The 14509-nt window shown below is 40.9% G+C and overlaps 1 protein-coding gene across 1 annotated transcript in view; it reads left to right on the top strand.

Moving 5' to 3' along the window:
• Positions 1-1597: 1597 nt before the first annotated feature.
• The window catches only part of dgkzb (diacylglycerol kinase, zeta b), a 101544-nt gene continuing 88632 nt past the window's right edge, over positions 1598-14509 (top strand). Inside the window, exon 1 of the mRNA XM_038282202.1 lies at positions 1598-2243. Within this exon, the coding sequence (XP_038138130.1) occupies positions 2080-2243 (164 nt within the window). The 5' untranslated portion in view covers positions 1598-2079. The remainder of the gene's footprint in view (positions 2244-14509) is intronic.

Below are 14509 nucleotides of genomic sequence, written 5' to 3'. Positions count from 1 at the left end.
CATGAAATCTATACCCTACACAGACTAATGAAATACTATCTGTAAAATTATCTATGTAAACAAACCTCATCACTTGAGAAGGTAGGTGATTCCGACGTCGTGGAAGACATTTTGTCCCGTAACGCTCGCTGTACTGTTGGGGGGGAGAAGCGGTGGGGGGAGACGTTCATGTTGCTGCAGTCTGCAGTCTGACCGCTAGATGTCGCTGAAAATTACACACTGTAGCTTTAAAGCTGCAGATATACCTTTCATCGGGACACTTTTTCCTTCCACTTAATCTTTTCATATGCTTTGATTTTTCACTTAGACAAACTTATAGTTTTGTTTGCACTCTGCATACAAAATGAAATTTCATTACAAAATTTATTACAAAAGTTGTAATGATATAGCAGTTGGAGCAGATAAGCATTACCAGTATAAAGTGCAGTAGTGATCAGAATGTAAACAATGTGGGAGAAAAAAGAAACCAATTTAAATATTGGTGCAAACGTTCAGTGCAGTGCAAATATGATGCAAAATGCAGTAGAAATAGTGAGTTGTGTCCTATTTAAAAGGATGACATAAGTTCAGCATCATTGTAGTGAAAAAAATAATTTGATGCAGAGTCCAGTTTAGAGTTCCAACAGTTCAGCAGTCTGATGGCGGTGGGGAAGAAGTTCTTGCAGAACCTGCTGTACCTGCATAGGATGCGAAGCCTCTTCCCAGTCCATGGTGGGGGGTATGAGGGGTCATTGATGATGATTTCACAATATCCCAACTTTCCCAGACCCTGAATTTTGGACTTGGTTTCAGACAAATGGGTTCTAATATGTTGATAATCGGTCATGCTGGGTTTCAGAATGTTGTGTAATTATGATGCATCTTAAAGGGAAGTTCAAACTTCAGCTGCAGGAGCAGCTGTGAAAAAGTCTGTTTTCAAGCTTTACAACAAGATCCTGCAGGAAAACCCAGCAGCAGTTTTGACACCAATAACAGAAAGGTTTGAAGGATCAGGAAGGCTGTTTTTATTTGCATTCAACAAACTATTTTCTAGGTTAAACCAGGTGTGAGGAGAAGGTGAAAGCCCCACGGAAGGCCGCGCAGAGCGTGCTTTCTCTCAGCACACGTGGGAGATGTTTTAAAGTGAATCGCTGCACCTCTGCTCTAATTGGCTGTCAAAAATAACCTGCTTCATCTCATGCTGCGGTTCCTCCTTAGAGCGGGAACCCAGGGGATGGAGCCGCCACGTGCGTGCGGTGTAGAAGCGCGCGTGGGTCTCGGTGCGGCCGCGCGACCTCTGCTTCACTGCAGTGTGGGATGTTTGAACCATCTTTATGTAAAACGTATGTGGGAGGGCGGCGGAGCGGAGCTGCAGGGGTGTGATCAGAGGAAGAGGAGCAGCTCTCATCTTCCTCACATCATCTGAATCAACGTTTCTTCACTTTAAAATCAGTTTTCAGCGCACAGAAAATAAAACACGGTTCTGTTGAACAGAAACAGTTCATTTCCTCCTCCTTTAGTCCTCAGCAGCTGCAGAGCACCTGAAGCACCAGCTGGGGGCAGCAGAGCTCACCTCTCTGTCCTCAGCCAATCAGAGGCCGAGGAGCAACGCTGTGGGCGGAGCAACTGAAAGGGAGAGGGAGAGACACAGAGCTGGAATAAAAAGTCAAGAGTGAAGCAGAGCAGCTCGGATTGGAGCGAAAAAAGAGCAGCAACAGGTCAGCAGCCTCCTCTCCACCCTGAGCTCCGCTTCTCTTCACCTGCTGGAAACTTCCTGGATATGCAGCTGAGTTCAGAGAGCATGCAGAGGAGGCAGGCTTCCTCAGCCTGGGAGGGTTAGGACCAGGAAGGAAGTAAGGAAGTGAGCGCAGAGACCAACAACCCCCACCTTCACCAAACTGACTTGACTGAGTTTCAGCTTCCTGGTGAGAAGTGAAGCTTAGCAGAGCTGCTGCTGAGAGGACGCACGCGGAAGATCTGAAGCTGCACTTCCTGTGTCTGTCAGAGGAAAGCAGCTGTCAGAATGGCTGTGTGCAGCCTGGGGCCCCTGAGCGGAGCGCGGAGCCCACAGGAGCCCAGCCTGTGAGAGGAGAGGTGGACATGGAGGAGCAGCAGGAGCAGAGGAGCAGCCAGGAAGGAGCAGAGGAGCCCGTCACCTCCACATCGTCCTCCTCTGCCTCCAACACTGAGCTCCCCCCTGAGGCCCCGGCCCCAAGCTCCCAGCAAAACAGCAGGACCTTTGGCTTCAGGATCTTCTGCAGGAGGTGAGTCTCTCCTTAGCTGTTCAAAGGATCAATGTCTCTGAAAAAGAGCAGAATGAAAGACAGGATTAACCTGAAAGCATCTAAACTACTGCAGACATTTAGCAGAAAAGAACAACTGGAAAAGTCAGAAGGGATGATTAAAAACTGCAAAACAGATAAAAAAACTGCAAAACAGATTAAAAGAACTGCAAAACAGATTAAAAAAACTGCAAAACAGATTAAAAGAACTGCAAAACAGGTAAAAAAACTGCAAAACAGGTAAAAAAAACTGCAAAACAGATAAAAACAAAAACAAACTACCAGACCTATAAAAGAACTACAAAACAGATAAAAAAAAACTGCAAAACAGATAAAAAAAAAACTGCAAAAGAGATTAAAAAAAACTGCAAAAGAGATAAAAAAATAAAAAACAAACTACCAGACCGATAGAAGAACTACAAAACAGATTAAAAGCTACCAAAGAGATAAAAAAAAGTACCAAACAGATTTAAAACTACCAAACCAATGAAATTTTAGATATTCAGGTGTCAGAGGGACAAAAACGAGATGAACCATAAAACCCAAAGCGTTCAGCTCCTACCAGGTTCCTCTGAGAAGAAGCATTAAGACAGAGTCAGACATGATGCAGGATGAGCCAGTCATGTGGTCAGTCATCATTTTTTGAGGGGAAAAACTAATTTCATTGGTTTACAAAAGGTAGCATTAAAACTAAATGTTGATCAGAAATGATTCAGCGTTGGAAGTAAAATTAGGCACAAGAAAAAGCCACGCAAACATGACAGAGTTAATTCTAAATTACAGACTAAACTAATACTCACAAAATAATATTAGTACTTGAATATAACTTGAATATAAGATGGTTGGAAAGAGGAAGGTATAAAATGAGATGAATCCTGGACAGAGATCAGAAATTCTTACCAGAAAACCAACAAATAAAGAACCGATGGTAGAAAACATGCATCTAATAGCATTACAGCTAATGTTGTCTGCAGCTCGCTTGTTATGTTTGTCTGCATCATGTCAAAAATAGAAGAAAAGTACGAAAAATGACAAAAAGTAGAAACAAAAACCTGAAACGGGTTTAATCCTCAGAGACCGAACAGGAAAAAGGTGTTTTCTATACAGAGTAACCAGAAATGAAACCCGGAGGAATGAAGTGATCACTAGCAGGTGGAAGAAACGTTGGGGTTTGATGGAGCTGTGATGCTGAGAATCATCCACACAGTATTTATAAACATATAAAACTGCATTTATAAAGAAACCTAAAGCAGACGGCGCTGAGTCCTAACTGCGGTAAAGAACAGCCTGCTGTTTGAAAGTAGCGCTGCACCGATTGCAGGTTTCTGGCCGATCACCGATGTTTAGAAAGCCAGATATGCCGAGTCCAATTTTCGCCAATACTGTTTTTGTTTTAATGATTTACACTGTCAAATGTTATCACAAAACTCCTTCAGTATTTGAATCTTATCTTCATTAATAATATAACAAGGCAATAAACATTGATCGGCTCTCAAATACAAGGTTTAGAGCTGTGGGGGATTTCCAGACCTTTACAGAGATAGATAAGGTTAGTTAGATTCACATCTAAGTATCAGTGATACTGAGGTCGATCAATCGACTGGACGATTAATCAGTGAAACCCTGTTTAAAATACCTGATCAATTATAGCAATCATTTCCTAACATAAATAGTGTTTTTTTCTTACCTTTTGAGACAAATGCAGGTCATAATGAAAGTAAAAGTGATGACAGAAGGTTAGAGAGGAGGAATCCTGAAGACGTCTGGTCATGAATAACCTGCAGGTCCTGTTTCCGTCTTTGCATGCGATGCGTCCAGCTGTGAAGCTGGAGCTCTTTGACGTGTGACACGAGGGCCGCTGTGCCTCCTGTTCCGACGCGTCCATTAAAGTTTGACCCGGAGAAAAAAAAAATCAATCTAGAAAAGAAGCAGGAGTTCAGCTCCGGCGACGGGAATCTCTCCATCCTGGTCACCCAAGTCGTGACACTGGCTCAGAAAAAAGTCATCGTGCCGGCAGAGATTGTGACATCAGTCTCTCTGACCCATTTTTTTATGTTTTACCTCCTGTTTTAAGTTTTCACACCGCTTTAAAACCGCTTTGTTTTTTAATATGTGGGGAAAAAAACAGCTGTATAAGCCAGGTTTGTAGACAGACGGTTTCACGCTATCACCGCGTACCTATATGAAATCTTCCATGTAAAGATTTTTCGTTCCTGGAATAAATAAATGTGCTTTTACATATTTTCCCGCTTACAAACAGCCAGCAGCTGAGATGTCTTTTTATGGTCGATATAAAGGAGCTATGATGTCATGTAGATGATGTTTGGAGGAATTTGATTGGCTGTCTGATTTTCCTCCAAACCTGGGATACCGTTCAGCTTCCAGCTCGGCATAGATGTCGAAATGATGAGGAGAATCATGTTTGAGATTTTAGAGGATGAATTCCTTCTTTCACTCTATAAACAATTTACTTTAAAGATTCACAATAGGTTTGAACATCGGTATCAGCCATTTTTAACAGGAAAGTTTCTGTCTGATACGCAGAACATGTGAGCGGAGCAGTTTTTCAATTCAAAGGCCGGAGCGAGGATTTCGCTCCGATGCGCTCACAACGTCCATTAAAAATGTTGGATTATAAAATTTGTAAAATGACATTTATTTGATTAAAGCAGTGAGTAACTAAGTACAACTACTTTGTTACTGTACTTAAGTACACTGTTTAGGTATCTATATTTTACTCCATTATTTTTCTTCCTACTTCTGACTTCTACTCATTACATTTTCACACAAGTATCTGTACTTTCTATTCCTTACATTTTTAAAACAAACGTTATTCGTTTGGCTTCGGTTTAATGTTTATAAATATTAATTTCCCGTCATGTGCTCCATCCAAGGCAGATCATTGGCTCCATCCACATCTATTAAAAATTAGTGTAATTGGATGAGTCATATAACGCAAACACTCATTGGTTAGCTAAAGGAAATCATCAGAAGCAAGCAGGTGTTCTTCAAACTGCTAACGTGAATTGTCTATGCCATGCTACAATGTGGGATTCAGAAAAAGATGCTGAAATGTCTGAAAGGTCGGACACAGGCGAGAGATGGAGACCAACAAGACCTCCATCATCCTTGGCCCTATCTCAAAGAATTCTTTTTAAATAATCGAAAAATTGAGCTTTGAATTCATATAGTGACATCTGGCTGGTTTTTTTTTAAAGGTTATTTTATACTTTTATACTTTATGTAGTTTTTGGAGCTCATACTTTTTAATTTTACTTGAGTAAAGAGGTCAAGCTGATACTTCAACTTTTACCAGAGTGTTTTTAAACTACAGTATCTATACTTCTACTTAAAGCTACAGTGTGTAATAATTACAGGGATATACAGTCAGAAATGTAATATATTATATACATAACTATGTTATTTATCATCATCTACGAGCTCAGCCTCTTAACCTTAATATTTGCGTTGCCTTAGAATTCGTTATTTATAATTACATAGGAGCGGGTCTCGCAGCCATGGAGGCAGACATCTTTGCGCTACGGCAGCGCAGAGCCAACAAACTAGCGATTGCGAGATCGCCCATTACGCTCGAAAGTAACTACGGCAAGTTGAGAGAGATGAACTGAGACGGTACTGAACAATAAATGGCAGTATTAAAATTATCTATGTAAACAAACCTCACCACTTGAGAAGGTAGGTGAAGCGGACGTCTTGGAAGACATTTTGTCCCGTAACGCTCGCCGTACTGTTGGGGGGGAGAACCGGTGGGGGGGAGATGTTCATGTTGCTGCGGTCTGCAGTCTGGACGTTAGATGTCGCTGAAAATTACACACTGTAGCTTTAAGTAACAAATGTTTGTACTTTTGACACCACTGGATTTAAGTCTAGTGACATAAATTAGTACTTAAATAGGAAATGTGGGGCAACATGAATGGAGCGAGGTGTTAAGTTCACACCTGGAAAACAGTGCGATGATATAACAGCCATTTGATACACGTGTATCGGTCACATCATTGGATCAAACACGGTGTGTCCCTGGGCCCTGGCATAATTACATGAAGCACAAATGTCAGAAAATGCCTTCTCCTGAAAAGTTGAGCGAGCATGGAGAGATTTCGCCAGAGCGGCAGGAATATTAAGGTGAGCATGGAGCGGATTGTGAGCGGAGCGTCCTGACGCAACTTTGAGCGAATGAGTGAACATCATCCTGAGCGGGAATTCCGCAGCGTTCCGTTCCGTTCACATGATCTGCTGATAAGTGAGACTGTGTGTTATTAAAGGAGCACGGTGCTAATTCCAGGGTTAGGTTAGTCTGCCTCCTGTGGTGGAAAATTGAAATGACACCAGAAGAAAAGCTTTTAATTCTGCAGCTGCTCATGGCCTTTAGTTTAGAGGCGTGACGTCATCAAGGGTCAGGAAGTAAGAAAATATTGAAGGTACTTGCAGTCCTAAACTTCTGTCGTTTGGGTGAAAGTGATTAAGATCGGGACTGTTGACGATTTAGCAAAGAAGCACCATCAGCTGTGTGGCTGTTTCAGCAATAATAGAAATATTAATATCAGATGGTTGGATTAATATCAGAGGAAATCTACCTAATTGAGTTTCATTTCGAATTCAAAGATTTGAAAATCTGTGATTTTTTTTTATTATTTCTCATTCATCTGCGTCATTAAGCCTCCCTTAACCCTTTATAGGGCAAGTTACCATTTTTGATCACTTGCATACCCCGTACAAATGGAGTACCATTTCTTTTACTCTGTTTTTCATGAATTTCTTACAGAAGCACTTTTGTTATTTTTCTTAATATATATAGGCAAGTTGGCGTTTCTTGTAATTACATTGACATTAATTTATGCCATCAAAATATACATATTTTTTTAACGTTACATTGGTAATAAGGTCTTGTCCTGGATTCCAATAACACACTACAAAAATGATCTTTAAATTTGTGAAAATGTCTTAAAATAAGTGTATTTACCCTTAATTTAGTAAGTAAATAAGAAAATCTCCCAGCTGAAGAAGCATTTTTATCCTTAAAATCAGATTATTTGATATTATGCTCTTGAAAGAGGAGACCTTTTCCTTATTTTAAATGTATATTTTCTTATTCCATTTGCAAAGTATCTCACTTACCGGCTCAGTTCAAGAAAAAAAATCACTTATTTTAAGAAAAACCGACTAACTTAGATTTCAGTTTTTGCTTGAAATTTAGATGTTTAAAGTCTTTCACTGAATGCCCTATAAAGGGTTAAAGACTGGATTGGATCAGTATTGGTATTTAGTTTGCTTCAGAAAGGTTCAGATGATCTTATCCAGATAACTGGATTTATATGTATGCTTGCAGCTTTATTTTCTGATCCAAAAAACGTATTTAAACTAGTGTTTTGCCATTTTTTTGGCCCCGACACCCGATACCTGGCTGTGCAGTATTTGCCGATACAAATACCATACTGACACCATCTGATGTGTTTGTATAAATGAAGAACTGCATACTACTTGGATGTAAAATAATTGCCATCATGGCTTTGTCAATGAAGCAGGAAAAATACTAATTCAAAGTGAACCCAGTAGAACTTTTTATTGCCTACCTGGAATGGGTGACAATAGTTGAATAAACTTTTGGCTCTCAAAATTATATTGGTGCTCTATTTGTTAGTACTATCGGCCCGATACTGGTATTGGTATCGGTGCAACACTAATTGAAACCTTTATTCCTGTTTTTATCAAAGAAAATACACCGTTCCATACAGTTCCACCGTATTGCTGCATATTTGATAGGCACTATATGCATAGGGACCGCTTGGACAGCCAAATCTCTGCCAAAAAAAAAAAAAAATGAAATCCTGCTTTTTGTAAATATTGTTTCACTTTTTTAACAATAAACGCTCCGATCTGTGTGTCGGACTTTATTGCGCAAATCACTGTGATCCAGAATTTCAAGGGTTCTGCAGGTTTGGCTTATTGAGTGAAATATGTCCGGGATGCAGGTTCCTTTAGGGTTATTGGAGAAAAAGCAGACGTAGACGATGCATCGCTTTGCTGATATTTCATGATTTTTTTTACTTACACATGTTTGTCAGCTCGTCCAGCTGCCTCCAGCCTGCCTCTGCCTGGTGTCCATGGTCAATGTTTGGTTTAATTTCTTAACATAGGTTTATTTTTTATTTAAATTAAGATTAATGCATCATTTGCTATTGATGTGCCATTTTTTTTTTATCGTATAAATGGAGGAAGAAATGGGAATATTTGCTAAAAAGTTTCAGCCCACAATCTGCAGTTGAAGCGGCGATCGGCTAAACTGTCTGAATAACTGGTATTGGTGTATGGCCTACAAAACTTCTGTCGGTTAATCTCCACCTGTCAGCATAAAAAAAGGGTCTTGGTCTCTTTTTCTTTGAAGAAGCCGGCTGTCATAAACCGGGCGAAATGAATCACTTCTGGAGACACCAGGTCTGAGTTTGGGTTAAAGGTCACGGGATAGAAAAAATACTTTTTTTCTTCCCTAAATAAAAAAAAAAATCTTCATCAACATCAAACCACCTGTTATGGCGGGCTGTATCATTCTCAGTTAGAAGTGTAGGGACAACAGATGGCCCACTAGGCTTTAGACCCTGAAGGGTTTTAAAAGAGCAGCGTCTGTTGAGGGTTTTTCTGTTTGGGTGTAAATGTTTGTGAGGCGGGCTGCCTTCATCATTCCTTTGGCGAGAACCCTTTCTGCCCTGGGCGCCCTCATTTATTCATGGCCAAGCAGCAGCCCTTTGTGTTCAGGAGACACAGAGAAGTCGCAGCAAACGGCTCGGTGGTGTTTGACAGAACGCGAGTAAAAAGAGGCCATCAAGGCGCCATCGCCATCCTTTCCTTTGTGCATCTTCTAGATTCTGACATTCTTACCTTCTGCCAGCGTCGTTAATCAGGCCCCTGTATGCTCCATGCAGACTGGGGTTGGTTCTGGTAGCTGGTCCTGGATCTCCTCCCTGCTACAGAGTTAACTCCTGTTATCGTCACGGTAACAGTCTGAGATGCTGCAGTTTCTCCAGACATTTGCGCAGAATTGGTTTCTTTCCTTTTTAGCTCTAAAATGCGTCTGAAAGAGGAGATGCTGAGCAGCAAAGGCCTCACGTCACACGGCCACCAAATGATAAATGCTTTTGATATTTCTGATCTATTTGAAATATTTACAGCATTGTTTTTTTTTTTTCCTTAGATTGGAGCATAAGTTGGTTGTGGAAAGATTAGCTTTGAACATATGAATAAAGCCAATCAGGATGATCCCGTGTGGATTGGTGGAAGGTCAGAGAACCTAAGCCTGGGATTGGAAAGAACGACAACAATGAGTCTTTGAAAATTCCGTTATCAATTGGGATCAATTGATTATTATTATTATTAACCAATCTAACATCATAATATCTAGATCCACTCACAGAAACTTGGCTAATTAACAACACAATAGCATCAGATCCCTTGGTCACATTCAGACATGGTTTTTGATGAATTGTTCCACCTCTAACTGATTATAGCAAATCTAAGGTATTCAGGGTAAACCTTGTTTTGATTACACTGATTGACCTGCTGCAGGTTCTGGTCTTGATATGAGCGGAGAATCTCGCTAAAAACGAAGGATGGGAAGATGAAAAGTTTTACTGAAGAACCGAACAAAGCTTCATAGATGGAGGGTTTCACTGATGCTGATGTTCATTGATTCAGAGAAAGGCCAGATCTGTCAGTATGAACGGTGATCATCAGGATTTCTAAGGAGACGATAATCCTAAGTCAGGATATCTGATTTTTCTGGGTGCTGAAGGAAGAATATAGGAGAGGAAAATAATTACCTTGTTCAAAGTATATTTTTCATGGTTACTCCGTGTAACAAATTGACTTGGTTGGGATCATGCTTAAAACTGAAAGCGGGTGCAGTCCTTGCTTGACGGTCGAATCCGTCGTCAGGCAGACACCCTGCTGTTTGAGGTTAAAAAAGTCGTAACCTGGTGTTTTACATCTATAATCCCTCTAAAATAGTTTTTAAAATCATGCCTAGTCATTAAGAGAAAGAAACTATTAAAATAGTTTCTTTCTCTTAATAGCCTATGTGTCATTTTTGCTCTTATTGGACTGTTTCATTTATGTAAAAAGTACTTTGAATTGTCTCTATACCAAAATGTGCTGCATTAATAAACTTGCCTCATTTAACCAGAAAAGTTATGATGCGTGGTGATAATAAGTTCAAGACAAAAAGATGTGTCAGTAAGAGCAGGTCTCACTGTCTAGTGCTGTAGTTTTGGTAGCACTGTAGTTTTAGTAGCACAGTAGTATTAGTAGCGCTGCGGTACTTGTAGCGCTCGTAGCTCTGTAGGGCTTGTAGCACTGTAGTTTTAGTAGCACAGTAGTATTAGTAGCGCTGCGGTACTTGTAGCGCTCGTAGCTCTGTAGGGCTTATAGCACTGTAGTATTAGTAGCGCTGTAGTTTTAGTAGCGCTTCAGTATTTGTAGAGCTGCAGTATTTGTAGCGCTGCAGTATTTGTAGCGCTGCAGCATTTGTAGCGCTCGTAGCTCTGTAGGGCTTCTAGCGCTGTAGTATTATTAGCGCTGTAGTTTTAGTAGCACTGTAGTATTTGTAGCGCTTCAGTATTTATAGCGCTTGTAGCTCTGTAGGGCTTGTAGCGCTGTAGTTTTAGTAGCACTGCAGTATTTGTAGCGCTGCAGTAGTTGTAGCGCTCATAGCTCTGTAGGGCTTGTAGCGCTGTAGTATTATTAGCACTGTAGTTTTAGTAGCACTGTAGTATTTTTAGCGCTGCAGTATTTGTAGCGCTTGTAGCGCTGTAGCTTTAGTAGCACTGCGGTATTTGTAGCGCTGCAGTATTTGTAGCGCTCATAGCTCTGTAGGGCTTTTAGCTCTGTAGTATTAGTAGCGCTGCAGTATTAGTAGCGCTGCAGTATTAGTAGAGCTGTAGTTTAAGTTGCGCTTGAGCTCTGTAGGTCTTGTAGGGCTGTAGTATTAGTAGCGCTGTATTTTTTTCATAGCGGTGTAGTATTTGAAGCGCTCGTAGGTGTCTAGCGCGCGTAGCGCTGTAGGGCTGTAGTGCTCGTACCACTGTAGTATTTATACCATGTCCTTTTAGGTTTCATACTAACCCTCAGCTGCTCCATACCTCATTCACTTCACACAGCGCTACCCTGATTTGAGAATCTGAGATGAAAGGCTGGTTTATACTCTGTCGTCTGCGTGTGCGTCGCAGTGAACGCAAATTTGCCCCCACCCCTGCCGCAGACACTCAGGGGCGGGGGCACGCTCACGCTGCACCTCTCCAAAATTCTCCAAAAACTAGGTGACCGCAGACAGTGCCGAAGAACGGAGGTTTCTGATTGGTCAAATCTACATCCGTTCTACACTATGTATACCGGCTTGTTTTGTTTGTATGACCACCATTGTGGAAAACGACTCGTGAAGATGGACCAGCTAGAAGAGCGAGGTGGGCGAGAACGCTGGGGCACTTTTTCCACCTGGATCCCCGCTCTTTTTCGCCCTCATGTCCCTCCGTTGTCACACAAACTTGCCTCCACTTCCTCACCGCCTTGGCCGTATCTAGACCCACAGCTAGTCCATGATTGTCCCTCTTGCATTGTGGTGAATAACATAGCGCAGACCACGCTTCAACATTGGGCATAAATGAAAAACCTCTGCGACAAGCTCACTGCTACACACTACTGCAGGAGAATAACCAACCCTTAAGTATCACAGTTACAGCAACAAGTAGAGGAGGGGGAGATGCCGCGTGCCTCCAGGCTCAGCTAAGATGTAGTCAACTGGTCTTTAAAACCACAGGAGTTAATTTAGATTGATTGTTTGATTAAAATCCTGATACCTGTAAAGAGGTTACGCCCAGTTAGCTGCTAATGAAGCACAGACAGAAATAAGTTTGGTTTGATTTGGCAAGTTAAACTAATCGGACTCCTCCGCTCTGTATTCTCGGTTCTCTGATGAACATTTTCAGTTTTTATGACTTTCCATCAGTTTACTTTGCATAACGAAATGTTCTCGAGCCGTTAGTTTTGGATTGTTTTTACTCTTTGAGCTTCGATTAGGAAACTTCTCATCATCCTCTCACATCTTTCAGTTTTCTATATAATGAATAAACGGCCAGCGGCTGATTCAGACGCCCCAAAGAAACTGGCTTAGGTTCAGGTTTACTGGAAACCTGTGAGTCGGAGGAGAGAAAGAGTCAGTCAGTGTCTGATGGCGTTTACATTATTGCAATATTTTCTGCTTAGAGTTTTTTTTTTTTGTGTGAGATGATGATGGTGATTATGTTTTTGCAAATCAAGGGAGGATAATTTTTGAAAAACGTAATCTTTGCTTAATTTTCTGCAACAGAATCAGGTTAATGATAAACTAAACCTGCAGTGACTCGTTTGATCCGAACATTTTAAGCTTCTGGAACCAGAACCACAGTCGGCTTCTTCCTGTCGAAACCAGCAGATTTACGGACCCTCCGATGCATTGATGAACAGAGAAGATCACTGTGAGATTGATGATTGTGACAATCATCTGTTCAGGGCTGCGAACACCTCCGCACAGGAAGAGACGCGTCGGCGAGAGAAAAAGGATCCTGCTGTGGGTTTCATTTTCACCCAGATGTTTGCAGCTGGACTCAAACGCTGAAACATGGCTGAGTTTCAGAAGTTTCAGTGAAAACTGTTTTGGGTTTCAGCTTGTCTGTCTTTTTTTTATATTTGTTATTTTTGGACGTGAGAAAGTATAACAAGACCATAGAGCGTGGTTCAGACTGATATGGAAACCTTCCGTCCAAAAAAAGAAAAGGGACCATCTCTGTTTCATGACCTTTTTTTCTCTTATAACAGAGATGTGTTTTTCTTACATTAACGAGTAAATTTGAGGCTAAGCGTTGAAATAAGTATTTCTGACGGATATTCAAACCTCATTTGGCTTCATGTATAGTGTGTTCAAATGAGAGGATCATTGTCAGAATATTAAAAGGAAATACACAAAAGCAACAATGGAGGAAACTAAGGGTTTCTGAAGGTCATTAAAATATTATTTTTTAAGTTAAGGCCTTAATTGGCATTAAAATTAATTAAATGTCATAATCGTGGCATTTAAAATGCTTAATTTAAAAAAAAAAATGTCTAAAAACAATTTCGTCAGATATACTATATCATATATAACTGGTTCCGCGTGTTTGAGGGGAACTGCTTCCGGTTGATCGTAAAGCAGTATGTTCGGAAAAGAAGCCTGAGACAGAGAAAAGGCTAGAGAATGGGGGGGAATGCAAACTTCAACAAAAGTTGCTGGAAAACGAGAAATTCAGGACATGGCTTCAGCTTGGTGATGGTAAATATGACAAAGGATTTTGCTGTGCTTTTTTATATATATATGAGAGCCATGGGTACTTGTTGTTGGCATTACAATTATTTCTAAGAGCAATAAAAGAGCATTAAAAAGCATAAAATTACTCATTCCTGTATAAACCCTAAAATTGAAAATCTGTCACAAGAAAATTAACAGAACCGGATCGAAAAAAATCCAAGCCTTAAAAGCTGAAGTAAGGTATCTTATCGTGGCATAAGCTAGGCTGAAACCATGGCAGTGGCAGCATCATGCTGCGGGGATCTTCCATCAGCAAACGCGAAAGGAAAAGGATTCTGCTTTGGGAACCTCAGGGTTTTGTTTTTTGCAGATGACGATGTTCTGTCTGCATAATAAGCCAACAGGTTCAGTGAAGAAGATCAGCCATCTTGGTTTGTGTTTTGACCCGCGTCCCCTTTGGATCCTGTAGGGAATAGTTCTGTCCTGTTCCACTAGGAAACGATGGTTTCCCTGGAGGGATGTGTCGTTAAGCTGGGAAACTGAGCTCTCCATGATGGGCCGATATCAGATAAGGCAAGGAATGAATGGAGAGATGAAGAAAGGATGGAGGAGCGTTGAAGGGAGCTCATTTGATGACTTTATAGCCAGAATTGCAAACCCCATTCAGACAAACCCCCCCCCCATAAGCTCATATTTACAGAGAATCTTCCCTAAATATATATATTTTTTTTATTTCTGGTTAAAAGACAAAAAAGAAAGAAAGAGAGAAAATCAACCAGAAGATGAAAACTGTTGCATCTCAGCAGTTTGTCCTCTGCTGACTGAAATGACAGAGAATTTTCCTTTTCTAGATATCTTTGATGCTTGAAGGTTCAAATGTTTCAAACACTCAGTAACGCTGTGCTCCGGACAGTGACCTCAT

This window comes from Cyprinodon tularosa, unplaced genomic scaffold (genome assembly GCF_016077235.1).
Source record: "Cyprinodon tularosa strain WSP-4 unplaced genomic scaffold, ASM1607723v1 ctg180, whole genome shotgun sequence".
NCBI lineage: Eukaryota > Metazoa > Chordata > Actinopteri > Cyprinodontiformes > Cyprinodontidae > Cyprinodon > Cyprinodon tularosa.
Note: the sequence above shows the minus strand (reverse complement) of the source record. Positions and strands in the feature narration are given on the sequence as shown.